This window comes from Cyanistes caeruleus, chromosome 11, assembly GCF_971803275.1.
Source record: "Cyanistes caeruleus chromosome 11, bCyaCae1.hap1.1, whole genome shotgun sequence".
Classification (NCBI taxonomy): domain Eukaryota; kingdom Metazoa; phylum Chordata; class Aves; order Passeriformes; family Paridae; genus Cyanistes; species Cyanistes caeruleus.
Genome location: NC_141711.1, coordinates 17,343,881 through 17,369,249, shown reverse-complemented (window position 1 = coordinate 17,369,249; position 25,369 = coordinate 17,343,881). Strand labels below are relative to the sequence as shown.

Here is a 25,369-nt window from a genome sequence, read left to right as displayed (position 1 = left end):
AAATTTGGGAGGAAACTTCCAAAGGTGTCCCTTTAGGCAGATTCAAGCAGCCCCTTCCCCAACTGGTTCAGGAAAAGATTTCTGTTGCGAAAAGTGGAAACAAACAGTTTATTTAACAAGCAAACTGTTTATAAGCATAAACATTTAAAAATAAAAACAGTAAAACCACCTGCTGTTTTGAAGAGATTGCAAATTCAGAAAATCCTTTTCATGAGGTGGAGCTTGGCTTGCTCAGTATTTTATCAGTACTGGGAAATGCTGCGTCCTGGGCCCCAGTGGGCCACAAGCGTGAGCTCTTGATAGTTTTCTGCGTTTATCTCAAATACTCTCTCTACATACAGTTAAGGAACTGGTCCTGTAACTTAAATAGGTTCCCTGACTGGACATCACATGACCTTATACACTCCAGTACACAAAAGAGCTGTTGCTGCCTGGCAATTGCAAAGCTTTGAGCTCTTCTAGAGGCTTTGTCCTGAGCAACTTTGCTAGGTCCCTCTCAGTTCGGCTGTCGAGCCTGTCCAGGTCCCTCTGGAGGGCAGCACAGCCTTGTGGTGCATCAGCCCCTGCTCCCACTTCTGTGCTATCAGCAAACGTGCTGAGGGAGCGCTCTGTCCCTTCTGCCAGGTCACTGGGGAATAAGGCAAACAAGGCTGGCCCCAGCACGGCCCCCTGAGGTCACAACCCTCTGAGTTTGGAGCTCCACTGTCCACTTCTCCACCCCACTCTCCCTGAACTGCCTCAGGAGCATATTATGGGAGACAGGGACAAAGCCTCGCTGAAGCTCCAGCTGACAACTCAGCCACTGCTCTCCCCGCACAAACCCAGCCAGTCACTGCAGCACAGGTGGCTATGAGATTCCTCAAGCATGGTTTTCCCTTCCTGTTATTCCCGAGCTTTGGAGATGACATCCAGGAGGAGGTGTTGTGTCACCTGTCGGGAGATGGAGGAGAGGCTGATGGGCCTGCAGTTTCTTGGCTTCTTCTTGGTGCCCTTTGGGAAGACTGCAGTGATGCAGGCTTTCCTGCAATGCTCATGCCTCTCTTGCGAAGCATCACCTTCCCTGACTGGCTGAGAGAGCTCCCAGTGCCGGGGCCAGGAGCAGAGATTTCCCCTGGCCCCAAAAGGGAAGGCAGGGCTCAGGCCATGTGTCAGTGCGACCTGGCAACGGGAGGAGAAGGTAAGGCAGGGATGCAGCTGCCCAGGGACCAGAGGGGCCCCACACCTCGGAGCTCTGGGCCTGTGCTGCAGGCTCACCTGCCTCTCCCTTCCCAGAATCAGCGCAGGAACATCCAGAGGAGACCGCGGTGTTCCTGAACGCGACGACGGGAGCAGAAGGCGGACAGGAGCAGGGCTCACGCAGGGCTGATCAGGGAGTAGCACCCTCATTGCTCTGGGCATGTCCTGCAAATTCCCCACACCCTTCTTCCCTCCACACAGAGACAGGACCAGCACCTCGAGGACACCGTGTTGTTCCTGGACAGGGACTCAGCGCTGACAGCCGCCATGTGTGACAGGGAGCAGGAGGGCCCTGATGGCAGGGAGCCAGGTGAGGGCAAAGCAGCCCTCCTACAGCCTGGCCCAGGGGCTGTCGGGGTGGCCAGCGTGGGGCCCAGAGCAGAAGCCAAAGGAGGCAGGAGCTGCTCAGCCAGGCCAGGGCTGGCAGCCTCCTTCCTCCTCAAGTGGGGCCCAGCTGGGCCAGGGGGCAGCTGTTGGGAGCCCCGTGCCCGCAATGGCCGCTGCTCTCCAAGGCCTCCAGCCCTGCCCATCAGCCAGGCACGCAGGCAGGGACAGAGCAGCTCTTGGGGTCGATGCTGCGGGCTGAGAGCCTCACAGAGCTGCTCATGCCCGCTGCCATTGGCTCTGTCCCCTGCAGCATTCCTGCTGTGTCGTTGTGTAAAGGCTGACCCCTGTGCTTCCCCAGGCCCTGGCAAGTGCCCCTGTGCTGCTCCTGTGCTGCCCAGGGCACCCACGGGCGTTGCTCGCGCCTGAGAGCGACCAGAACCAGCGGGGAGTGTGACAGCTCCGCTGCTCTGGGCTCGGCTGTCAGGCCAAGACACCCCTGGGCAGGGGGCAGTGTCCTTTTGGGCCTGGCAGAGCCCGTAGCCTCCTGGAGGGCTGGGGGCACTGCTCCGGCCCAGCCTGGCCCAGGCCTGGGAGGCCTTTGACATTGCTGATTGCCCTCACAGCCTCCAGAGCCGAGCCAGAGCTCAATGGCCCCAGCCTGACCGGACGGTCTGGACTGGAGCCTTCCCGTGGCTCCCCGGAACCCGAGAGCATCAGCGCCAGCTCAGAAACACTGCCTAACCGGGTTTGACAGTATTTTTCTTGTTAGATCCTTGAAAGGATTTAAAAGGTAATGTTGTTTGGCAACTTATTTAAGGAAGAAACAATGAAAGCTGCTGATCTGTAAATTTATTTTTTTGCTCTCACTTTTCTTTTGGCATCCTTGTGCTTCTTCCAGCATTCCTGAAAATAATGAAAAGTCCACATATTATCAGAAGTCTCTAAATTCACTGTTTCTCTTAAACACTTCCCTTACACCTAGTTAGCTAGCTGCTCCTGTAACAGAGAGAGATGCAGTGATTTACGTGGCTGGACATCACAACATGATGTTACACACACCAGTATACTAACAGCCTTTTGTTCCCTGACAGTTACAAAGCTTCAGGCTCTTCTGGAGGTCCTGAATTAATTTTGCGTGCACATCCATAGCCGTGTTCCCTCCCCATGCTCAGCATTCAGCCACAGTTACCAGGGAACAGATGTTCCATACTCACCTCAAGCAATAATCTACGTCTGTCTTCCCAACCCTCTTTTTCTTCATTGAGCTCTACAGATCTACAAAATAACTTTGGGCCCTCTGCACAAAAGAAAACACAACAGAACACCAATCAATAGGGTTCAACACTTGTGATTCTGCTGCTGCTCCCAACAAACATGAATGAACAACACAACAGTCAAGTCAGAAGCTCTATTCTTCACGTCCCTCCTATTCTCTTGCCCCCCACCACATGTCGGCTCCAACAGAAACGTTCCCTACTGCAGCCTGGTGTACTAAGAAAAATGAAAGACAGCAGCTGTCTCCATGAACATGCTGAAATCTAAATTGCAGTGAAACAGCAGCTCTTGCATTAAATGCTCAGCAGCAGGATCCCACAGCTGCCCCCCAGAAGCGCTGCCTGCCAAGGGCTGAGATCTCCATTCTAACACACCCTGCAAATCAGACAGGCTGGAAGATTACAGTACACTAAGATTATATATATGCCTGAAAGAATCCAAAATGTTCTGTAACCTGTCTAGTGACTATGTTTTTGCTAAGCTCTACAAGTTCCTATAGCTATGAGGTAATTATCTGAAAGAAAGGCAGAAAGCTGCTCAGCCTTTATTTTTTACCAGGACTGTCTCGTGGGATTCTACCACAACTTTGACCACAAGAAAGGATGGCAAATTTTGATTACAGAGCATTCATAACCAGGAGGCATCTTTTCCTCCTTACTCAAGTCCAGTAAGGGTTTAAAAGGGAAAAATATAGAAAAGGGGACTGAACAAGTTGTGTCATACCTCTTAGGCGTTCGTCATCTTTGGAGAAGAAGAAAACTCTAGCACTTTCTGTGCGTGGTAGAGAAAGAAACCTAGACAAGTACAAAGGGGTTTTAGCATTGTCAAAGGTCCTATCAAATGCCCTGAGCACAAGTTAGAGCTGTAGTGCCTCAGAGAAATGGTGTACATGGAAGAGCTCTACTCCATAGTATGCAAATAAAGCCTTCTATTAAAGAACCCCACTTTTTACAATAAAATTGACTGTGTCTTTGCCTTTTGGCTCTCACTGCTCAGAGGTGTGCAGTGTCAGTTTCCCATTTTCTCAGTGCTGCCATTAATATTCCCACAGCATCCAACTACTATAGACAAGTAGACAACAAATACAAATGGAACTTGCCTTTCTTGGTCCTTCTCAATTTCTGATGTCTCAGGCTCATCATCACCCTCAGAACTGCTGTCTTGGAAATGTGGATCTTCTTGCCATGTGACTTTTATTGGTTTTATCGTTCCAAGTACGTAAGGTTCTGCAAAACCAGCACCAAAATGAAAGCAAAGTCAAAACCAAATTATTTCTCTGCTTGCCTGGAAAAATTCCTCTTTTCAAGTGAAATATTTACACTGGAGAAGACAGATTTAGGAAGGATAGAATCTTCTCCTTCCTGATTTTCTGAGCTGTAGCTCTCCTCCAAGATTTTCCACTTTGTTCTAGGCATCTCTTGCACATTTGGCCTTACCGTCTTTGATGCTCAACTCTTCTGTGTCTCCAAAGAAGGAAAATTTGAAAGCACTGGACTCCTGAGTTCTGTCGTTTTCAGGCAAAGGTCCCAGACGTTCGTCTGGGGCAGAGTCCTGTGCATCCTCTTTGTCCCAGGGTATTTCCACTGTCTTTTCTGTCTTGTTCTTTGAAGATTCAAACAGGTCTTTTAAATCAGCAGCAATATCATAATAGGTTTTTTCAGACACCTGAGGTTGTGTCTCACTCTCTTCTTTCTTCTTCCTTTTGGCTTTTCTGAAATGAGATTGTTTACGGACAGCAAGTCAACACATGTCCTTTTCAAAGATAGCTTCCCTAAGAGCCACCTTGCTCTTCACGTCTCCTTAAATGTATCCAAGCCGTTAAGGATTGGTTCATTTTCAAGGGTAAGCAGTGGGGAAAGAGCTGAGGCTGGAGTCTAAAGGCAGGAAGGAGTATCCTTTTTAGTTAGCTATGTCCTTAAGTAACTTTTCACTTAATACACAGTAACATAGAAATCAAGGTATTTAGCACAGATTTCTTATGCTTTTCCCACAGACCTGCAAATCTCAAAGTCCCTGAATTGACCTTTCTCATGTTCAGTGAGGTCAGAAAATCGCATGCAGAAAGAAGATGGATTAGAAAGGAAAGATGACACTACATACTGGTTTTAGTGGTGACAATTCCTATACTATGTTTATGGATGCTAACTATGAGCAAAAGCAGGGAGCACAGTGCCTGTGGAGAAGCAGGCTGCATAACCTCCTCAGTCTCACCTGAGAAAGTGGTCTGGGAAACAATAAAGAGGAATTAAAACAATCCTCAGAGACAGAAAACAGCCTTGCAGGTGCTGTTTGTCAGTTCCTTGTTTTCTTGCAAGAGAAGGTCGAGGGGTGGTGAACCCCACTGACCAATGATGGTGATGTGTTAGTTCACTAACCAATAACAGTTTTACCTTTCTGTACTTTCACGTATCAGTCTATAAAAGAAGATCTGAGGTAATAAACTTTGCTCTCCTGTTCAACTCACAAGAGAGTTTGCCACTGTTCCCTACAGAGCAATGTATGTTGATTTTAGCAACCACAGTGAGAAGTAAACTAAAATCAGAGCAATCTGCATAATTTCAAACTCAGTCTGCTGCTATAACCATCTTTCTATGGGATGAAACACCACAATTCTAGTTACCTCTCATTTTTTGTAGTACTTGGTTTCCTTTCAAAAACTGCATGGTCCTCTCTTGTCGGATCGTAACGGAGAGCATTAATGTCTCTATAAAAACAGAAAGGAACAGAAACACCATTGTATATTCTAAATGCCAAACTGAAAGCTACCTCTAACTTTTACAGTCAGACTAGAATTCTCATTTACCAAAAAAGCTCCAAATTGATCCAAAATGTAACTGGCAGTTAGAAAGCACCCTCTAGTCAGTGTCTGGGTCAGGAAACATAAACCAAAGTGCATTTCATCAAATTGTGATATTTCAGATAAAACATATTGTGTGTTATGCAGTGAGTTTATACCTGCATCTGATAATCTCCTCAGGAACTACATAAATACAGCTATCCATATACTTCTTCTAGTACAAACACTGCATAAATTCAAATAGTCCAAAAAGAGCAAAAAACCCAAAACAACACACAGGAACCCTTTATGCCCATCTTCCAAAATTCAAAATTTCAGGGTCTTTCATCTTCCTGCCTAAAAAGCCTTAGCCTTCCTAAACCTCCTTCTTTACTGACAGTGGGTGATTCATACTTGAATTTCTTCACACTCGTGGCTGTTTTATTTGGCTTGGGCTGCTCCAGGTTGATATTCAGGAGGCTTCCCAGTATTTCCAGATTCTTCTTTTTCTCCGCAGCAAGCTCCTCTTCTTCATCTGCCTTCAGGCTGTTTGTCTCTGCTAAGAGAAAAATAAATACGTTCTATTTTCTCCGCTAAGCCAGTAACGTGCGATGCATAACATTTACTACAGTATTAAACAAGCTCACATCTATGAACACATCACTTCCTTTGTCTTGAAGCTACTTAAAGGTTTTCTGCCTTGCACTGCAGAAAGCCTTTCATTAGAAATGCCATAGGCATCTATTTCATGGCAAAGTCAGAGCATTTATTGAATCTGTTCCTTGCCTGCATCACACAAATGTGCAGCTCCCCTGCTGCTGACAGATGCTTTACACAAGATCCCAGTAAAGCAGGAAAGGCTGTTGAAAGGCTCTATGGCTACCAGTAACCAGGAAATGTGATCAGCTTTACCTTCTTCCTCACTGTCACTCTCAAGGAATCGAGCATCCATGCGGAACCTTTCATCGGTGCCAAAGCGGGATTGCAGCTGCAGGAGCTGAACAAATGAAACAGATGCTATTTAAGCACTGGAGAAGAAAATCATCATTCAGTAACTTTTTTTTTTTTTATTATAACAATGGCAATGTACTCTTTACCTTCAGCTTTTGATGCCTTTTCCAGTAATTTCTTTGTATACAAAGAAAACAGTGTCAAAGAAACTCCTCCCACTCCCCACCACACATTATGTCCTTCCTTTAAGGGAATTCTATTTTAAGTTCATAAAAATCATATTCAGCAAGAATGAAATGATATAGGTAATGTTCTTCTGAAGTGGTGTTATGGAGACCTACAGGAAAACTAAATTACAGTAATGGCTTCACTCACTTTTTCACCAGCTTTGCCTTCAAACTGAGGCTTAATTTTGAATCGCTCATCGTCCGTATCCTCTTGCTCATCTTCACTGCTATCAAACAGTCTGCCCGAAGGTTTGGGAGCTGACTTCTCCTTTGTTACATGAACAGAAAAGAAAAGCAGCTGTTCACATAAATTTGAGATTGTAAATCAGTACCAACTTTGTTTGTCTGCTCTCCAGTTTAGCTGAAAAAGCAAATTTCTTGCACAACCAGCTCTCTTCCTGATCTATGTGCTTCCAATCTTACCTTGTCCACACACCTTGTACAATTCTGCTTTACAGTTATGACTACTCAGTTTTGCCATGGGCAAAATACCCATGCCAAGGGAAACTCAGGTGTTACTATATGATATAGTTCGGTATAAAAATTCAACTTTCTGATTATGTCATACTGATTTTTTCCCAGTAGCACTTACTTCTCCATTCATATTTCCCAGACTTGCATCTTTTTTCAACAACTCATCCACTTCAGCTTCATCTTCCACATCAGAATTGAAGATGATGTGTTTGTGCTTTCCTGCTGGCTCCCTATCCTAGGAAGAGAGTCAACTGTCAAGTCAAACATACCAAATACCTGGTGCACTCAGACATGACAACCTGAAAGACATTTCCATGACACAAAAAGGGGAATCTGCTATTCCTCTTGCAACTCTCCAGGTATTCCAGGGAGGAGGTATGTAGCATTTTGTATACTCTCAAAAGAAAACTGGCAATGTCATCAGAAATTCCATTTGAATTCGAATCCAATTATGATTTTAAAACATCTTACTCCATATATATTAATTACCCTCTTCCTTGTACTGTGGACTATTCAGGTAATTTGTAATTACCAGATTTGAAAGAGCTCCTTGAATGAGTTTCTTCTGTAATTCCCTCTCTCTGTGTCTCTCTTCCAGAGCTGCCAGCCTCCTCTGGTTGTCCTGGAGCTGTTTTTCTAGTGTACTGGGCTCCTTTGAGGCAGCAGCACGAAGACAAAGCTCCTCATCTTCCAGAAGGCTTCTGTTCCCGTTCCCACCTTTATTATCCTCACATTCTGGATTTTTTTTGCTTGTATTCCTCCTTAATGTTTTGGAAAGCAGTTTTGGACTCTTCAGCTGCCGTTTAACATGTTCCTGGGCCTCTGCAGCATCCCTGTCCGTGTCACTGATTCCATCACCCTGGTCAGTACCGGCTGCAGCAGCACTGCACTCTGAATTTTGGTCTTGCAGAAAACTCACAACTTTGTTCTTCCCTTGCAAATGAGTCCTGGAACCAGGTTGAAGTCTCTGACCTGCTGAGGAGGCAGCAGCTGACAGCTCCTCATGCTGTTCACAAGGCACTTTATCTGTCTTTTTGCTGCTGACTTCAAGTGAACAGAAGGGATGGTTCTTTGGCTGATTTTTAGATGACTCCTCCCCACAGTAATATTTACAAGCTTCAAGTCCTAAACTTTCTACAGACTTCTTCTTTAACCCAGTGTTGTCCTTACTTAACTCTTTTATATGAAGGGACCCCATTCCTCTGAAGGGCTGATACTTCAAATGTGAATTATTTTGTCCCTTGGAGCCTTCCTTAGCAGCATCCTCCTCCCCTGCTATAATATCAGCCAGCACATCTTCAGGGCAGATGGGTTTTTTTTTAACTGCAAGATGAAATTTAGAAAGTTTTGATTTATTTACGGTATTATCCTTGGAATTATCTTCAATGCTGGACTGACAAGGAGTCTGTTCACTGCCTGACCCCTCTGCAGATGTCCCAGTGTTTTCTGTAGCCAATGCTTTTAAGCTCTCCAAGGTAAGGTCTAAGCGGTAGCAGTTTTGCATCATGGACTCATAATCAGAGCTGATTTCAGACTCCCCTTTCTCAGACTCTGAACAAGAGCTGTCACTATCACTTGTCTCTGCTGTACTGCTGGCTGCTGAATTCTGCAAGGCAGCAATTCTGGATTTTTTAGTTTTCCCTTTTCTTTCAATGTGTTCATCTTTTAAACTGTGAGTTTTCAGTGAGGAGCCATTTACGAAACCACTTTTTTTTTTACCAAATATTTCTTTTCTTTTCACCTTTCCCTGTTTAGAGTCTTCCACAGTTTTACTTTCAGCAATAATTTCATCTGTATCTGCTGAATCATAACCATTATCACACTCCATAGTCTCTTTCTCTTTACTTCCTTTCATAGCTTTCTTTGTGGCATCCAAATTGCTTAAAGACCAGTGGCTACTGTATTTTAATTCAAAATTATCCCCAACAATTTCCATGTGCTCACTTTCAGTCTCAACACTTGTCTCAGCTTTCTGGCTTTCTGTCTCTCTCTTTACCATTGCTCTGATCTCCTCTTCAGAATCAATGTCACTATCAGAAACACTGGTATTAGTTTTGGCTGTAACTCCATTAGCATTGCTTTGATCTGATAATAAACCCCTCACTGATATTTTCCCATCCAGTCTCCTTGCTGGTGGCAATTCCAACTCCTCAGTAGGTTTGGGTTTCGATCTTTGGCGGAGCTGTGGAGAGTCTGTGTGTTTTGGATGTGATGGGCACCCAGAGGACAGAGCTGCTCCATTCAGGGCCTCACTGCCCAGCTGCCTCCGTTTTTCCGGTGGTTTCCTCATCCCAGGGAATTCCCCTCGCCTCTTCCTGGTCGCGCTGTCATCTCCCCCTTCCAGGTTCCAGGTGAGCTGGGACACAGGAGCTGCATGGGCCAGGTCTGGCTCCAGCTTCCTTAGGTTGTGGCAATACTTTGAGGGGTCATATTTCACCACGTTAGTCTGAGTTAAGGATTTGAAAGACCCCAATTCTTTCAGCAGACTCAGAGCTTTATGAGCAGGCTGAATTCTGCAGGAAAGGACAGAAAAAAATCCTTTTTCATGTCATGACCATAAGCCTTTAAGCAACTGAATTCAGTGTAAAAGAACTATCCAAGTCACACAAACTTACTGCAAGATTTACTTGGGAGATTCACTAAATTAAGCCTGACAGAGCAGTAAAAATTAGAACTGTCAAGCAACTGTTTTTCCATATGACAAAACAAGGAGGGGAATTGTGTTCAAGGCCAAACAATCAGAAAAGGATATTTTATTTTTTTGTTGATTCCTGAGGTGCAAGATGGGCAAGACTCTGCCAAATTTTCCAACTACCCATTTCTAAAAGAAAAGAAAAATAATCAGTGTTAAAAAAAGAGAGTGGAAGTAACTCTGGAATAAAACAAATATTTATACTTGAATAACAAAAGCACAAATAAAGAACCACATGTGACCAATTTTTTTTTTCTTTATTCTCTCTAGTGAGCCCTACCATACAACTTGGCTAGGCTTCTTCTCAAAAACAAAACAAAACCAACCAAAAAACCACAACCTCAACAACAACCTACAAATAAAGAGTGATAATAAAGAACTAAATTTCTTTGCAAGTACTGTTTTTAATACAGGGTTTCTGGCTTATGAATTAACATTGGTACTTACAAAGGCAGGATCACAATTATTTTGCTCTTTTCCCCCTTCTCACAAAAAAAAAAAATTAAATCCCTCCTAAACCATTCTGTGCTTAGCAAACAGCTTTGAAAACTTTGTGGTGAATACAAATTTTGCTGCCTAAATTTTCATGTTGAGTGATTTTATTCTTACCTTTGTAAGCATGTGCAGACCCTGATCCTGTGCTGAAGCCCATCCCCGTCACCAAAAGTTATTATGTGGTGCATAGAAATAAGTCACATATTCCCTTTATAAGCTTTAAAGGGTGACACAACCATATTCCCAATATAAATGAGGAACAAAGCATTTCCTCATTTCACAAAAATTTCCATTTTTTTGTGAGCATTGAAATAAGCATTTCCTCATTTCAGAAGTAGACAATATGATCATGATTATTACCAGTCATTGCAAAAAATGACAGGAGCCTTCTCCATGTCTACACATGAGGTATTTCCTCAGAGTACTTTTCACAGCTTGGACTGTCACCCTTAATAATTAAGTTTTTTACATAAAGCATAAATTTGGCATGAATTCAGATGCAATGAGCTTTCTTTTTGTTGTTTTATTTCTCTTATATCTCTACCCCCACCATACCTTATGATCTGGCACCTCTGTACCTGGTACTGCTCTCATGTAGAAGTCCACAACTCCTGTCTTTTTCAGCGATTCCAACAGACCCTTTTGGTTATTTCTCTGTGGTTTTTCCTTCTGAAGCTTTGCCTCCTCCCTCTCCATGGCCAGCCTGTAGCAGAAAGTACAATACACATAGAAAAAAGTGTGCCCAGAACTGGAGCTGGCAGTGATCCCTTCCCACCATTCACTACTCAGGGAATTAACACTCATCACCTTTGAGGGAATAATGATGCAAAATGTGTTACAGCATCAAACATAAATCAACAGCCCACAGAGTCTATAAAAACACAAACAATAAGAGTGTACAAGATGGGAAGTACTGTTGTAATATTATCAGATAAGCAGGAAAAAAAAAGTAGTTTTAGCAACAATGTGCATTCAAAAAGACTGATTTCTACCTGTGCAAAAAGCTTTCTTTGGCCAACTCAATTTGCAGTGTCCCCCCTTTCCATTTTGTTTTATTTAAAATTGATATGCCTGCAAAAGAAAGAGATAGGAAATGAGTATTTTCTACATTAAAAAGAAAAAAAAAGCACATCACAGACTTCACTAGGCCTCTTTCTATGGCAGCCTAAGGTTCCCTCGACATGACCTTATACCTGATTGCTCACTTGGCTTAGGGCTGTAACTGAAAGGACCAATATGCAAATCTTCAACCAGAAGGTTCACATCCAAAACTGAAGTTCCCACTTCAAAAGTGCCTAATAGCAGCATTCCCCAGATGCAGGGGCACACTGCAAACAAAGCTTTACATCAGCTACTCTTCTAGGTTTCCTCTCACGTAATTCAGTTTTGGTGTTTCATAGACCTGATGAAAGCATTTGAAGCACATATCCTTTTCATAAAAGGCTTAGAACAAGCAAACAGGGTGCCCAGAGAAGCTGTGGCTGCCCCATCCCTGGAAGTGTCCCAGGCCAGGTTGGACAGGGCTTGAAGCAGGCTGGGATAGTGGAAGGAGTCCCTGCCCATGGCAGGAGGGTGCAATAAGATGATCATTAATGTTCCTTCCAAGTCAGACCATTCTGTGAGTCTCTGAAACTCACAAATCACCTACTTCAGTCACAAGGAATCTTTTCAATCTGCTCACAGCAATTTCTGAAAACTTCAGCAAAGCAACTTCCATAAAACTGCAGCTAAAAGAAAATAAAATCAACCTGACAAGAGAATGAAAAAGGCTCTACTGTGACCACAACTGGACATGACAACATGAGATGAGTTACCAGCAATATAACTTGGCTCAAAAACATAACTAAGAAGAAAACAAAACAAAACACAACAAAAAAATACCCAAAGCACTTACACTTTCTCAGATCTGCGTCAGAAATGTTGACACTGATGTAAGCAAAAGTTTTCGTAGGATTCCCTGATCAACGACAAACATTAAGTTAACTTCTATGTAGGTTCATCATTTCCTTTAAAACTAAATGTCTTTGAAGCAAAAATTCAATTTCATGCTCCAAACAGAAAAGCAAATAACTTTTAAAAGATGAAAGAAAACTATTACCCTGATCATCTTTTCTGGTAATAATCTCTGCCTCCAAAACACGCCCAAACTTGCCAAATCTTTCTTCCAGCTCAGCCTTGGAAACCGTGTGGCCAAGCCCTCCTACGTACAAGCGTCTGGAAACCTGTTCCTCCTCCATGCTGCGAAGTCAAGGCGTCAAACCCAGAACACACGCTCTGTTCCTCTGCAAGGAAACAAAACAGTTCAGGGACGCTCACGGGAATAATGTGATTAGAATAACGGATCAGGGACAAATCAGCGCTTCAAAAAGCCACGAAGAACCTTATGAGCAGAGCACTCCTTTGATTAGCAGTAGGTCACACGCGCTGTCCCAGCGCAGCGACAGCAAACCACGCGCTTCTGCAGGAAACCAGGGTTCAGGCGTTAGGGTTTATTTAAAACCCTGGATCTGTATGCGCGAGAATAAGCGCGAAAGTCTCTTTACAATATAACCCCGGAGTTCCCTATGGAGGGACCGCGAGCCGCGCACAGCAGCGCACAGCAGCGCACAGCAGCGCACAGCACAGCACAACACAGCACAGCCCAGCACAGCACAGCACAGCACAGCCCAGCCCAGCCCAGCCCAGCCCAGCACAGCACAGCCCAGCACAGCCCAGCACAGCCACAGCACAGCCACAGCCCAGCCCTCCCGGAAGATGCCGACGGACCCCCGGCCTGAGGGGCGCCAGCCCCGCCACCCCCGGAGGTGCCCCCGGCCCGGCCTCACCGCCGCCATGTGCGAGCCCCGCAGTGCCACCACTTTACCTTCCCCCTCGCAACTCTTCCCAGCCCTCCCTCGAAAAAAAGGGTTCCGCCTCCTGGTGCCGCTGGATTCCGATCGGCTGCCGGGTTCATGTTTCCGGCCGGTCAAGGGTGGTGAGCACACGGGGGCTGGGTCCTGTGGCAGCAGACGCTTTGAAATTGACTAACCGGGAAGAAAAGCAGGGCTGTTTTCCGGAAGACGTGAGCAAAAATTAACGTAAATAAGGGAACAGCCGACAAAGCAAGGCTTTTCCCTTTAATTTACAATAAAGAACTCGGGAATTATCCCTCAACAGCCCTGTTATTGGACAGGGAGGGGAAGGAAGGCGCGGCCAGCGCCTCCCGCTCGGGCAGCAGCTGTGGTAGCGCCCGGGCTCGTGGCTTGGCGCGCGGTTCGAAAAGCGCGGGGCGCGCGCGCTGGGTCTGAGGGCTCCTCTCCTCTCTCGCGCCGGCTCCGAGCTCTCACTGCCCTTCCCCTCAGCTCCCTCCGCTCCTCCCTCAGCGCCTGCTGTCCGCGGCTGCGGCGGCTGCCGGGGCTTGCGAGGCTCCCGACTGTGCTGCTTGGACACCCGCTCCGCCCCTGGGGCTCCTGTGTCTCCTGCAAGCCTCGGCGCGGGTCAGCACCGGCTCCTCGGACCAGTCGCGATTTCGGCCTAGCCCTGAGAGCCCTGAAGATCCGCAGGGAAGCAGCGGGCACGGAACGCAGCGTTTCGGTTCTTACAAGCTCTCCAAAGCGCTTCCCAGCTCCTCTTGTGGCAGCATAAAGTCAAATACTCGGGGGTGTAAACGGGCAGGTAGGTAGAAATGTGAAAGCTGTGTTGTTAATGCACAGTTATTTATAAATATATACGCGTATGATATATAATAGGAGAAATGTTTGTAAAAGTTTTGTTCTACTTGATTAAAGAGTATTTTTTTCTAGATATAAGATCTTTGAAGTCGTAACTAGTGTTTGAGACTTCTGCAGCCTATAGAAATCCTTGAGTTTAAGTAGCTGTAAGTAGTTTGTCTTGTTACTTCTGTTAAAAGAGGGATCAGCTGACCTCGGCTAATGTTCTGGTTGTTGTAATGTTTTTCTTTTTCACACCATAATCTTTGTTATGACCGTGACTTTCTTCACTGTATCCAGTTAAAAAAAATCTGGTGATGAGTGGATGGTTATGTAATTGTGTATACTTCCTTTATTTGTTAATTAAGTTTTTAATGCAAAATGTGCTTTTGATGTTGTTTTCTTACGTGTGTTATAAAGGTACTGCTTCCTATGAAATAAACGAATAAAATTTTATTTCCCCCCTTTGCTTTTTACTGAGCGATGTTAGTGTGAAACTTGCACATAGAGTAGGCGTGGTTTAAAAAACCACAAAACTAAATGTTGGGCTTTTCCTTGCCAAAAATATTAGCACATTAGCTTTGATGTACATAATGTCTTTTACAGACTTCTGAATGTGTTGTAGTTAGGCTGAATGTCAGATTATTATTTTTCTTGAAAACTGTTTTGAGGTTTATGTTTTTAATTATTGGTGAAACGTCTTTGCAATTTGTGTCTCTTTATTGCTGTTTACTCTGAAGGCAGATTGTGTTAGGAGCAGCTGTGCCTCGTCTGCTCAGGTGAGTCATTAGGTCAATTGGTCAAAGCTGGGTTCCATTTTTGTATCTGACTGCAATTGGTTTTCACCTGTGGAGCAGCTTGTTCTATTACAGCAAATGTAAAACAGCTGGATGCACTCCTGGATCGAATAATGACTAATTAAAAAGGTTCTTAAAGCCTTTGACTGCATTAGATGCTGATTAAACTTCTGTCTCTGGAGACTGTGCAGTGCTCTGTATCTTAAAACAACTGCCTAATGTTACATTTGTATTTTTAAAAAGCTGATTCCTTGTTTGTTCCTGAGAAAAATCCTTGTTTTGTTTTATGAAGTAACAGTGGTTCTGAGAAATGGACGAGAGCACTTTTCAAGCTTATGAAGAAGAAATCCAGGCACTGGAAGAAGAAATTAGGCTGTTGACAGAAAAGTATGAAGATATCCGACAAGAATCCACCTTCTTTTCTGAGGAGGAGATACTGAAGTCAATGTATGCCTTTTTATCATTTTTCCCATTTGTTAGATTAATAGGATTTCTTTGTCAAAATTGCTTGGGATAAGCTTTTTCCTCTATGTTAGGACTTTCCCTATGTTGGTAAATGTAAATTCTGTGGGTAAAATATGTCACTTAGATGAGTACAGGCATCTTAGTTCCCTTTTCTTGCATGTTTTTGCATGTTTCTCAAAATGGACACTTCCACCTGTGTGCCTACCTGGCAGTGAATAGAAGGGTTTATGTAAGTTAGAATAGTTTACTGTTTCCAGCAATGTGATCTGAAACTTGACTCTTTAAAAACTGATTTGGGTCTGAAAACCATCAGACCCCATTACCAATGCCTTTTATTTACTGATATTGCTGTACTGATATGTTATTTCTAGGTATTTTCCCCTTTTGATTTTTTTTTTTTTTTTCCATTCTAGAAAATCATTCCAAAGGGAAACTCAGGGAGAAACCAGGGGACATGAATCTCCATCAGACCTGAAAGCTCAGCTTGAAAGTCTAGAAACAGATCTCTCATTTTTAATGGAGCTTACTGGGTTTCATTTCACAAGTCATTCCAAGAAAACAGTGGAAAAAAGTAAGCAATTTTGTGCCCTTTATTGAGCATACTGGTTGCAGGTCATCTGCAAACCTCTGTTCTAATTCACTGTTAGCTGAAAGACAATTACTTTAAAATACAATAGGATTTGGTTCATTGACAGAATATTTTCTGAGTAAATATTGCCCTTAATGGGAAAATGACAGACTACTGTTGTGCTTTGCACAGAGGGAACATGGAGTTAGTTGTTGGAGTTTTTTAACACTTTAAACTTCTTTACATGAGGAGTGGTAATAGTTGGTACTTTAAATATGACTAAAGGAAGAAATGCAGTAGTCATTGAATAGAAGTGTAATTGATTATTTTGCTAACTTGATTTTATAACAGCTAGAGACAGGACGGTGCAGAAGCATAGATTATCAGGGAAGTGTTACTCCTTCTCTTTTCAACTGGAATTCCAGCTTCTTGAAATGCAGGTAAGGGTCAATGTATGTTTTTAAAAAAAAAAAAATTATAAAATAAAACTTCAAATGGACAAATGTCAGTGCTTCCTTTTCCAGCTGAAATCTTCAACTGTTTAATCTAAGTTTCAGTGGTATTTTTGGCTCTTTAACATCTGGACCCAACTTTGGAATTCTGTGTGCATCCAGGCGAGATAGTTCTGAAGGCCAGGTTTTGTGTTTAGCCACAAAATAGTTACCACAGAATTATTTAAGTTGGAAAATCTAACCTGCAGGATGCTCTTGCACTTGCTGTCCTTCAGCTCTGCCAGGTGCCTGCTGGGCCCTTTGACCCAACTCAGCTTTGAAGTTGTGTTTTTTTTAATTTAATGTGATGGCACTGAGAGTGAACAGCAAAGATGTCCTTCCTATTCCTTAGAAAAAACACATTATGAATTTGGGAATTATGAATGATGTGTTTTTATAAGTTATAAAACTGCATTATGAATTTATGAATATTTAGACAGCCACGCATGGATTTTATCCTTTGAAACTGCAAGAGTTCAGCTGAATGAGAAACCACTGAAGTCTATTTGTGACTTGAAACTTGTGGTCTTCATGATGCCTCTTTACATTTACTTGTATAAAACTGCACTTGGAATGTTTCTTAGCTGCATCTCCTGCAGCATGATGATATCTTTTTGTGCCAGTGGGGCTCAGAGGGGTTACTGGGTGTTAAGTTTACTGCCAATGGTATTGGTGCTTAAAGCCATTGCACCACTGAGTGGCAGCACTTGGCTGCCTAATGTCTAAAATTTGGGCTACTCTGAATGTTGATGAGAGGGAATACCAGGTGTATATATACTTAAAAATCCTCACTTCAGCTGTAAAAGTATAGTTTTGAGCTAATTTTTGCATGAATTGTTTTGTTTGCTAGAAGTACATGGTATGACATTAGCATGGACAAGGTAGTGCAGTTATAACCAGTTTCACCTGTCCTGAGGAGTAAAAGGTGACAGCTGTTTTTGGGAAGGGCCCAGCAGGTAACAGGTCTGTTGGTATGCAGCAGAAGATCAGGAATATTTTTTTTCACACTGTTAACTGTAGCTATTTATTCTAGTAGTGAAGACACCCTAGAGTTAACTCAGTTCCATGGTATTAGGAGAGGACATGAGCTTAAAAATCAGCAAAAACAAGTCTAAGCCTTTTGGGAAAGCAATCATTTAAATAGAGTTTCTTTCTTGCCCAGAGCTTTCCTTTTAAATCTTTTTATTTGGCCTCACAATGGCATTTTGGCATGTTAGTTACCCACCCCCCCCCACACTGGCAAACCAATCCCTTCAGAAGGTGGCACATTAGCTTGTGACTTCTTGCAGCTTCTCCACACCTCCATCACCTTGTTGAACCTAGTGCTCTAAACCTAAAATGATTTTTCGTGATGTTATTTAGTACATCCACTAATCCCTGTAGTGCCTTGCTTTGCTTTTCCTATCTTTAGATTTCCATCTGATGGCAGTGTTAGCATGGCTTCTGTCCAAGCAATACAGGGATTGCTGAAATGTGTGTGCAGTCCTCTCTTGTCATTCCCATTTTCTTGTAGTGAGTTGGTGTAAGAAGTTTCAAGTGAGGCATTTCCTATGGTCTTCAAACCATGATTTTAAGCTTTTTCATTCACTGTTATCTAATCCATTACTTTGGTGTGTTCAAGAATGTGTAGAAAAGAGAATTAACTTATTTTGTGGCTTCATTTCTACTCTGACCAGTAGAAATGTTCTCATTCTTTAACAGCTTATTAGTTAATTTAGAATAATTTTATTATCTTGTACATATTTCTGAGTAACAGCAATTGCAAAAAAGGACAATATTTTGAGACAAAACTATAGGGTTCAAAATTTAAAAACCAGCCCAAAACTAACAGATAAAACCTCATATGTGAAATTTTTGATATATGTGGCAGCTAAAGGTTGTGTTAGAAAATGAGAAGAATCTTAAAGAAGTGGGATTGATGTTAAAGGATGTAATGACCCTTCCTTTATACGTATATAGTCTCTATGCTGACAAACTCGGGTATTATTCCAAAAGCCTTGTGCAAATAATAATACTACTCTTAAAATGAAAGAAAGAAACTGTTCACACACACAAAACATAGTTTAAAAATTGCTGTTTTAAGGATTATAGTACTTACCAGCATTTATATCTACCTTTTTCTATTTTTTTAATATATAAACAGACATTTTTCTCCTTGCCAGAGAAACTTCTAAAATATTTTGTTGTTACTTCTCCAATCTAGAACAATGAGAAAGTGTCTGCTGTTGTTAGTGATCTCAGCATTATAATGGAATCCAGAGAAGATTCAAATATGAGCAAGTTTGTTTCAAGGTAAGATGGAATTTTTTGCTCAAGGCAAGTTATTGTTTGGAATATGAGATACTAAATGCAGTACTGAGTTCTTATGTAAATTGCTGGCAGTCAGTGTCTTTATGTGACGTGTCCTGAGCCCAACCTAAACACTTCCTATCCCTCATCTGTATCCTGAAGATGAAAGGCATGGGATTTTCAAGATCTGGAAGGATCATTACAAATTCAAGTTAAACAGAGCCAGGCTTTGGATTATAGCGTGTTTTAGCTTTTTGAAGAGAAAGGTAACATGGTAATCTCTGCTACTGCACTTTAATTAATATAATTGTTCCTCAGATGTGTATGTAAGCTGCAGATGTGCAGTGTGGGTAATGCCTAAAGTGCACATCCAGAACCCCTCTCCAGTATTTGCCTGTTTCTGATTCTCAGTTCTCAATTCCTTTTCTCTTATTGGCATCAGGATTTATTTCACTAATATCTGAAAAGTATATAATTTAAAAACATGAAATAGTGTATCTGTACAATGGTTTAAGAAAATTAGCATACTAAAATTTAAATGTATAAATGAATGCCGTTTTTTATTATTTTCTGGAGTATGCCAACTTCTTGTGGTAACATGATGAGTAAATGATCAAATTATTTGTCTGCAGTATTCCACTGAATTCTGCTAGGAAGCTGTTCTGAGAACAAATCTATTATCACTGAGTAGTTGATTTAATTCTTCTTTTTTGTTTCTTTTGTGTTCTGTTATTTTTTTGGTCTTGGGGAGGGAGAGGAAGGCCCAACAGATGGGTGAAGGGAGAGGTCTATTGAGTTACCTCAGACTTCAGTAGACTACTGAAAACTGATTTTTTTACTTAAAGGCTTTGAGATTTCCATAAAAACCTACTAAAGGCTGTGGTGTAACTGGGAAGAACAGTTGATTGCTCTCAAGAAGTGGGATTTAGAAGAGGAAATTGCCCTGTTTTATTCATGAGTATTTTATGACAGCAGAAGTGTATTGGAATTTAATAGTCACACTGGAAGGGAACGTGTTGAAGTAGTGGCAGACTTTATTTCATCCTGGCTGGAGCAATGCTGTCTCATCCCTGCCTCTTCTCCTTTTTCACCTTGTGCCAGTAATAAATAAATACAAGTTTTCATGAATGATGGAAGTTGTCAACAAAGCAAGCAGTGCCTTCTTCTGAGCCTCCCTTTGCACATGCCACCTGTTGGCTTGGTGTCTGCAAATAACCTTGTAGCCACGTGGCTAATAGTATCAGTGGGGTCAGTAGGTTGAAAAATATGGGAAATTTGGGGGTGGGGAACAACTCCATTTTGTTCCCTCACAACACCTTCAAATTTCATTTTTCCTGCGTGCCATGTCCTGGCCACAGTGTGTGCTGGCAGTGCCTGTTCGAGAGCACCCCCTGCTCCATTGCCTGAATTTGTGATGTCCCTTCAGGGCCTGTTTGCTCAATCCCCTTGTTGGGCTGCTCCTCATTTCTTTTTCCAAGTTGTAATCCCCTCATGTCCAGTTTCAGACTTTCCCCAACTAGGCCTTTGTTCTTTAGTCTATTCCTAAAATTCCTACCTCTTCCCTGTTTTTCCCTCCATTCCTGACCAGCTGAATCTGGTCTGTTTTGTTCATTTTCAGCCTCCCTACCAATTTGTTTTCTCCTTTCACTTCCTTGGCCCAGTCTTGCCAAATCCATTATCTAGTTCTGTTCTGTTTTGTCTCCTGGCTGGGATTTTTTTCCTCCTCAGTTTTCTAATTTTTTTTGGCTTTGTTTTTTTTTTCATATTACGTGTCAGAAAATGCTCTTTAAGAGCAGCAGAGTTCAAAATTTGGCATTCAGTTCCTGCTTTAGAAGAAAATAGAGGAATGCTAGAACACTTGAGCATTATCTTTTTAAGTAAAGCAAAATTCAATAGTGTGCAGGTACTGCTGCTATATACAAATAGTACATCTCTATATAAGAGTTGTACATTTTAAAAAGTGGATATATTATTATAGAATTTCTTTAATAACTTGTGACAATAGCAGATGTATGCAAATGGAATCACAATATTTGTCTTTTTTGTATTTCACTTGTGTCCCCTTGACACCAGTTATCACTTAATGTTATACTTTACTACTGTTGAGAATCACAACATCTAAAAAAAAACTCTTATTAGTCCTTTTTCCTTTTTTTGACTTGACACCCCATTAATTGTTGGGGGAGTTAACCTTTGCATGGATTACTCAGGCAAGTAGAGATTTTAAGCAGTATGAAAATTGCTCTTTCTTTTTACTAACTAGTTAGAATCTGTAAATCAGAGTGCAAGATTTAGGAAATATGTATTATATTAAATGCTGCATGGGCAAGGTCTCTTGCAAATGAAGTGAAGCAGGAATTCTGCCCCCAGCTTTGAATGGTGCTTTGGTTTTCTATGTTAATGTAGGAAGTCTTGCATTCTGCAGTCACTTAAAATAGATTTCTCCCTTAAAATAGGTAAAGGAACACATTAAAGGAGGCTTAGGTACTTTTACAGCAGTTAGATTTCTTACATACTCCTGTGTTTTGCTGCTATTTTGTGAAAGTGAAAGGATGTTTGGATGAAGAGCCCATTTTAACCTAATTTTAACCTGACAGAGTTACTCTCTGCCTGAATATCCTTCTAGCTGGTTTTGGATGACTTCTCTGTAACATGGATGTTGGTGTTGGAGACAAGTGTTTTCTGTTCCACATGGATTTTTGTAATGCTAAATTCTTTCAAAGTAAAAAGAAAAAAACAAACTTGAATTTTACCATCCACTTTCTTACTTCTTTGTTATTTTATACCATGTTTTCTTGGTATTTTAGCATTTAGTGTAGTTGACTTCAGCAGGAAGAATTAAGCTAATTTGGGCTAATTAGGAATTACTGTTTATGGGTAGATTCAATGCTGTGAGAGTTCACTGTGCTCTTATGCATTCTCTTACTCTTTTGCCTATATGGATCTACAAACAGCTATTCTTGCCAACAGATTCCTCCTTTCTAAATACTGAGTTCAGTTTTCTCTCTTGAAAGTGCTATGTGAGAAAAGTACATCCTCAGATACATTGCTTCTATATTTGATACTGATTCTTTGAACTTCTTCACAAAACTTTTTCTTCCTGTTGATGATCTAGCCTTGAAAATTTTCATCTGCTGCATCACCTAAAAATTACTTTGAGGCAAAAAAATAAATAAACTAAAAACAATGCTAAAACAAGGTCAAAATGTGGATATTTATAAAAATTGCTAAGTCCTTAAAAAATAATTTGAGCTTTGTAAAAAAGCTTTGTGTTATTCTATTCCACAAACAAGTGGAGATTGAAAAGGCCTGGTGCAGTTTGTGTGGAACCTGTTCTCCAAGCATGGAGATGTGGGCAGCTGTTACCAGGGATCCACAGTTCCTATAGAATGTGTAGACTTTGATATGTACAATTCAGAGTTGTGGTTAAAAACAGCTCCCAGACCAGAGCTAAGAATCTATTGTAAATCAGTGTGTCTGTGTTCCAGGGACTCACTTTTCCCAGTGCTGCCAGCATTTTTTTCATCTTGGCCTAATTTTGTTGGCAGCTGTGACTACTGTGGTAACTTCCTTTAATGATGCTGTTCTTTCCAGGCTAGGATAAAGCTTGTTTGGCTTTTCTTTCACATTTTCAATATCTGAATGACCTTAATGTATTTTTTTCCCAGTTTCTTTATGCAACATGTTGAGGTCTGCTGTCCCTGTATATTAAATACAGCTGGATTGGAGGCACAGTTCTCCCTGGGAAGGTTGAACTGACTTGGTAATCTACTGCTGCAGCCATTCTGCAAATGCCTCCAGTCTCTGATCTCAGCTGTTCTGAAAATCCAAAAAGAATAGCTAATCTCAAACAGAAAGTACATTACAAGTCAAATTTACATTAGAATTTAAATACTTTAATTTCCTGAAATATTCCCAGACATCAGGCAAGTATCTTCATCAGTCAGGTTTTGTAAACTTTTAAAATGGTGTATTAGTAACCAAAATCAATATTTGTACTTCCAAAGCAGTGCTTGCCAGGTGTATTTTGATGATGGCTAATAGTCTGTGGCTTCATATCAACAATGACATGAAGCCATTCACCCTTATGGTTAAATAATCATGTTACTTCAGCTATGGTGACATGTGGTTTTGGTGGAGTTTAACATTCTGTGTGCATTTGTTCAATGAAAACTGCACACCCTTTATGAGCTTTTCCTCCTTTCCCCAGCAGCTCTGGGTGTGCTGACAGTTTGTCACCTTATATTATATATGTATCTTTTCCTTTCTCTATCCTGATCCTTACTAGAAATCTAAAAATTAAATATTTGGCTACCTTTCCTTCCCTCTCTCACCCCAGCATAAGAAGGAACAACACATGGTCCTGTGTTGGAGCAGGTCCAGAGGAGAGTTAGGAAGATGTTCAGAGGGCTGGAGCTCCTCTCCTCTGGAGATAAGATCACATCAAGATTTAACTAACAAAAGTTTTGGTTTAGATGCCCTGTGTGATCAGGCCTTCTTTTCTACTGAAGCTGCAAGGTTAATCTTGAAAAGCTGAAAGTAACATGTCATGTAGAGTTAGTTGGTTAGGACAAAGATTTTGGGAATATTTGAAGGTTAGTGATACAACTTGAGAAATCTTACCAATTTGCAGGTCCAGATTTTACTATGCAACCTCTTAGAATTTATTTAGAAAACAAGTTGAACAAGAATAAAATCAAGCTAAGAATTTGCAGGTGACTACTTTGTTCCTGCGTTTTACACATCAGACTAACATGAGAAACACTGGTTTAGGAATGTGTTCTTTAACCTCTTATTCCATTATTGCACTCGGCTTTTTTCAGCTTTGTCATTCTTATTTTGGATCATTTCTACTTCATATTCAAACAATACTAATTTTTTTTAAGTGTGACTTTTAGGCTGTAGAATTGATACATCTGATTAGCACTGTGTTAAACAATATATTTTTGTTTTATAGCACTGAAGAACGTGGAGATCTTCTAACATTTTTCAGAAGCCTTTTAACCTATGCTGAGTGGCACGAGCATCGTAGACGGACCTTCCTGCATTTCAAGGTAGTGTCTATCAAGCCTTTATTTATTAGTACAATATTTATTGCTTTAAGAAGTTTATTAAGACAGAGCATTGGAGGTGAAACTGGCTGTCTTTATCAGAATATGTCATCTTAATTTTGTATGTGGTGGTAAAAATTTGTGTTGTGGTTATGGGGAAATTGAGCAGAAATTGCTGTGTTCCTCAGGGGTGGAGTAAAATAAGACTGCGCCTTTCTGTGAAGGAGTAAGACAGTTGCTTTGGTATTATATTCTATTTTGATTTTTTAAAAAAAGGATAAAGAAGAAATTAAAAGAAAATAACACTTGTAGTCTTTGGCATGTAAATGTTGGTTTTGAAGGATTACATCTGTTTGTCTTGAAGATGTGTCAGCGTGTGTTTGGGTGACAGCACTTTCAGTTCTGGAGTGTTTTACTTGTATGGGAATTTGTTCCTCCCTCCTAACTGGAACACAGTACTTGAGCTTGGTTTTAAATTTGACTAATTGGTATTTGGCTTGTTTTTTTGGATTTGTGTTGGTTTTAAGATAAATAACTAATCCTTGTAGTAAAAATACTAGTCTTATAGACACAAAACATTTTATATGCTGCTTTATGTTAGAGAAGGATGTTTAATTGTTTGTGGTTTCTTGGCTGTGTTTTATGTACCTCAAGAACTTACTGTCATTAAGCTCTACACCATCTTTTCAGCTGTAGTATCAAGTAGGAACTGCATAATTTCCTATTTTTTCAGTCTTTTAGGCCTTTGAGTTCCATTAATGAATTTATATTATCCAATCAACCAGAATAGAAAAAAAGAGTTCTATTTTCTGACAATACTAAAAAAAAAAAATCCAATCCCCAGCTGAGCAATAAACTGGCATTGCCTAATCCTGCTGGATTTTGTGTGAGGGTTTTTCTCTAATTCCTCCATAGAAAAGGTGGAGCACCAAGAGCTTTTGGTCTTTGTGATTGTTTTTCCCATCAAGCTTCCCTTGATGCTTTCTGATCCTTACATCAGCAGTGACTGTGGTTTCTGGGACAGTGATTTGGTGAACTGTTGTAAATATTTCTCATTTAAAAAAACAAAAAAAAAGAAAACAGAAAAGAGATGGGTTTGGAGACAATTTTCAAATTGTTGTTAGATAAGCAGTTTTAAAAAGTATTTGTTCAGCTGTTGAGTATGAAAAATGAAAATGTCTACTAATTGCTAAAAGATGTGTGAAGATAATTCACTGAAGACCTTACAAGTTTGTCAGTATTACAGATGTTCTTTCTAAAGGTAGTTCTATTTCCATGGGCAAATATAAGTATAAAGTTGAAAGGCAAACCAATTTGGGAGAATATTTACCAAATATGACTGACTGCGTGCTTATGACGAGTATTTTAGGCCTTCTTATTTTTGTTAGCATTACTAATCATTTCATTTTGAAACAGAAGACTTTCTCAGATAAGAGGATTAATAATAGGGTTCAAGGATCAAAATTGACAATTCAAATAACAAAATTGACAAGGAGAATGTGTATTTGTAATTTAATGGTTTCAGTAATTTGTGGGAAAGCAATTAGACATATGTTGTTAATATAT

General features: G+C 41.3%; 2 protein-coding genes across 6 annotated transcripts in view; one reads left to right on the top strand and one right to left on the bottom strand.

The window, feature by feature from the left end:
• Positions 1–2,397: 2,397 nt before the first annotated feature.
• NOL8 (nucleolar protein 8) lies at positions 2,398–12,690 on the bottom strand. Of its 2 annotated transcripts, none has more exons than XM_086845186.1 (16): positions 12,552–12,690; positions 12,348–12,410; positions 11,446–11,524; positions 11,009–11,156; positions 10,019–10,087; positions 7,799–9,706; positions 7,385–7,501; positions 6,941–7,060; positions 6,527–6,611; positions 6,029–6,173; positions 5,459–5,542; positions 4,275–4,549; positions 3,938–4,064; positions 3,562–3,632; positions 2,778–2,860; positions 2,398–2,466 (listed from the first exon to the last, which is right to left on the bottom strand). In XM_086845186.1, the coding sequence occupies exons 1-16, from the start codon at positions 12,688–12,690 to the stop codon at positions 2,413–2,415; spliced, it is 3,567 nt and encodes a 1,188-aa protein (XP_086701312.1). In that variant the 3' UTR covers positions 2,398–2,412. The 2 variants fall into 2 exon arrangements, with proteins under 2 accessions (XP_086701312.1, XP_086701313.1); XM_086845187.1 differs by having other exon boundaries at positions 6,029–6,170.
• The window catches only part of CENPP (centromere protein P), a 113,462-nt gene continuing 98,106 nt past the window's right edge, over positions 10,014–25,369 (top strand). The window contains exons 1-7 of one of the 4 annotated variants that reach the window (XM_086845192.1): positions 10,014–13,045; positions 13,109–14,107; positions 15,232–15,386; positions 15,818–15,975; positions 16,324–16,412; positions 18,667–18,755; positions 23,710–23,806. In XM_086845192.1, the coding sequence (XP_086701318.1) occupies positions 15,250–15,386; positions 15,818–15,975; positions 16,324–16,412; positions 18,667–18,755; positions 23,710–23,806 (570 nt within the window). In that variant the 5' untranslated portion in view covers positions 10,014–13,045; positions 13,109–14,107; positions 15,232–15,249. Of the gene's footprint in view, positions 14,112–14,886; positions 14,922–15,231; positions 15,387–15,817; positions 15,976–16,323; positions 16,413–18,666; positions 18,756–23,709; positions 23,807–25,369 lie in introns of all 4 variants that reach the window. The other 3 variants (XM_086845193.1, XM_023935579.2, XM_023935580.2) reach the window with 3 other exon arrangements.

Bases quoted from the DNA above. Each gene is read 5' to 3' on its own strand.
- NOL8 (XM_086845186.1), bottom strand. From the start codon at position 12,690: ATGGAGGAGGAACAGGTTTCCAGACGCTTGTACGTAGGAGGGCTTGGC. The intron at 9,707-10,018 runs ATATCCTTTTCT...ACTCAGACTAAC, and splicing joins GGAATCAACAAAAAAATAAA to GTGGTGAAATATGACCCCTC. The intron at 2,467-2,777 runs GTGAGTATGGAA...CATTATTTTCAG, and splicing joins GACGTAGATTATTGCTTGAG to GAATGCTGGAAGAAGCACAA.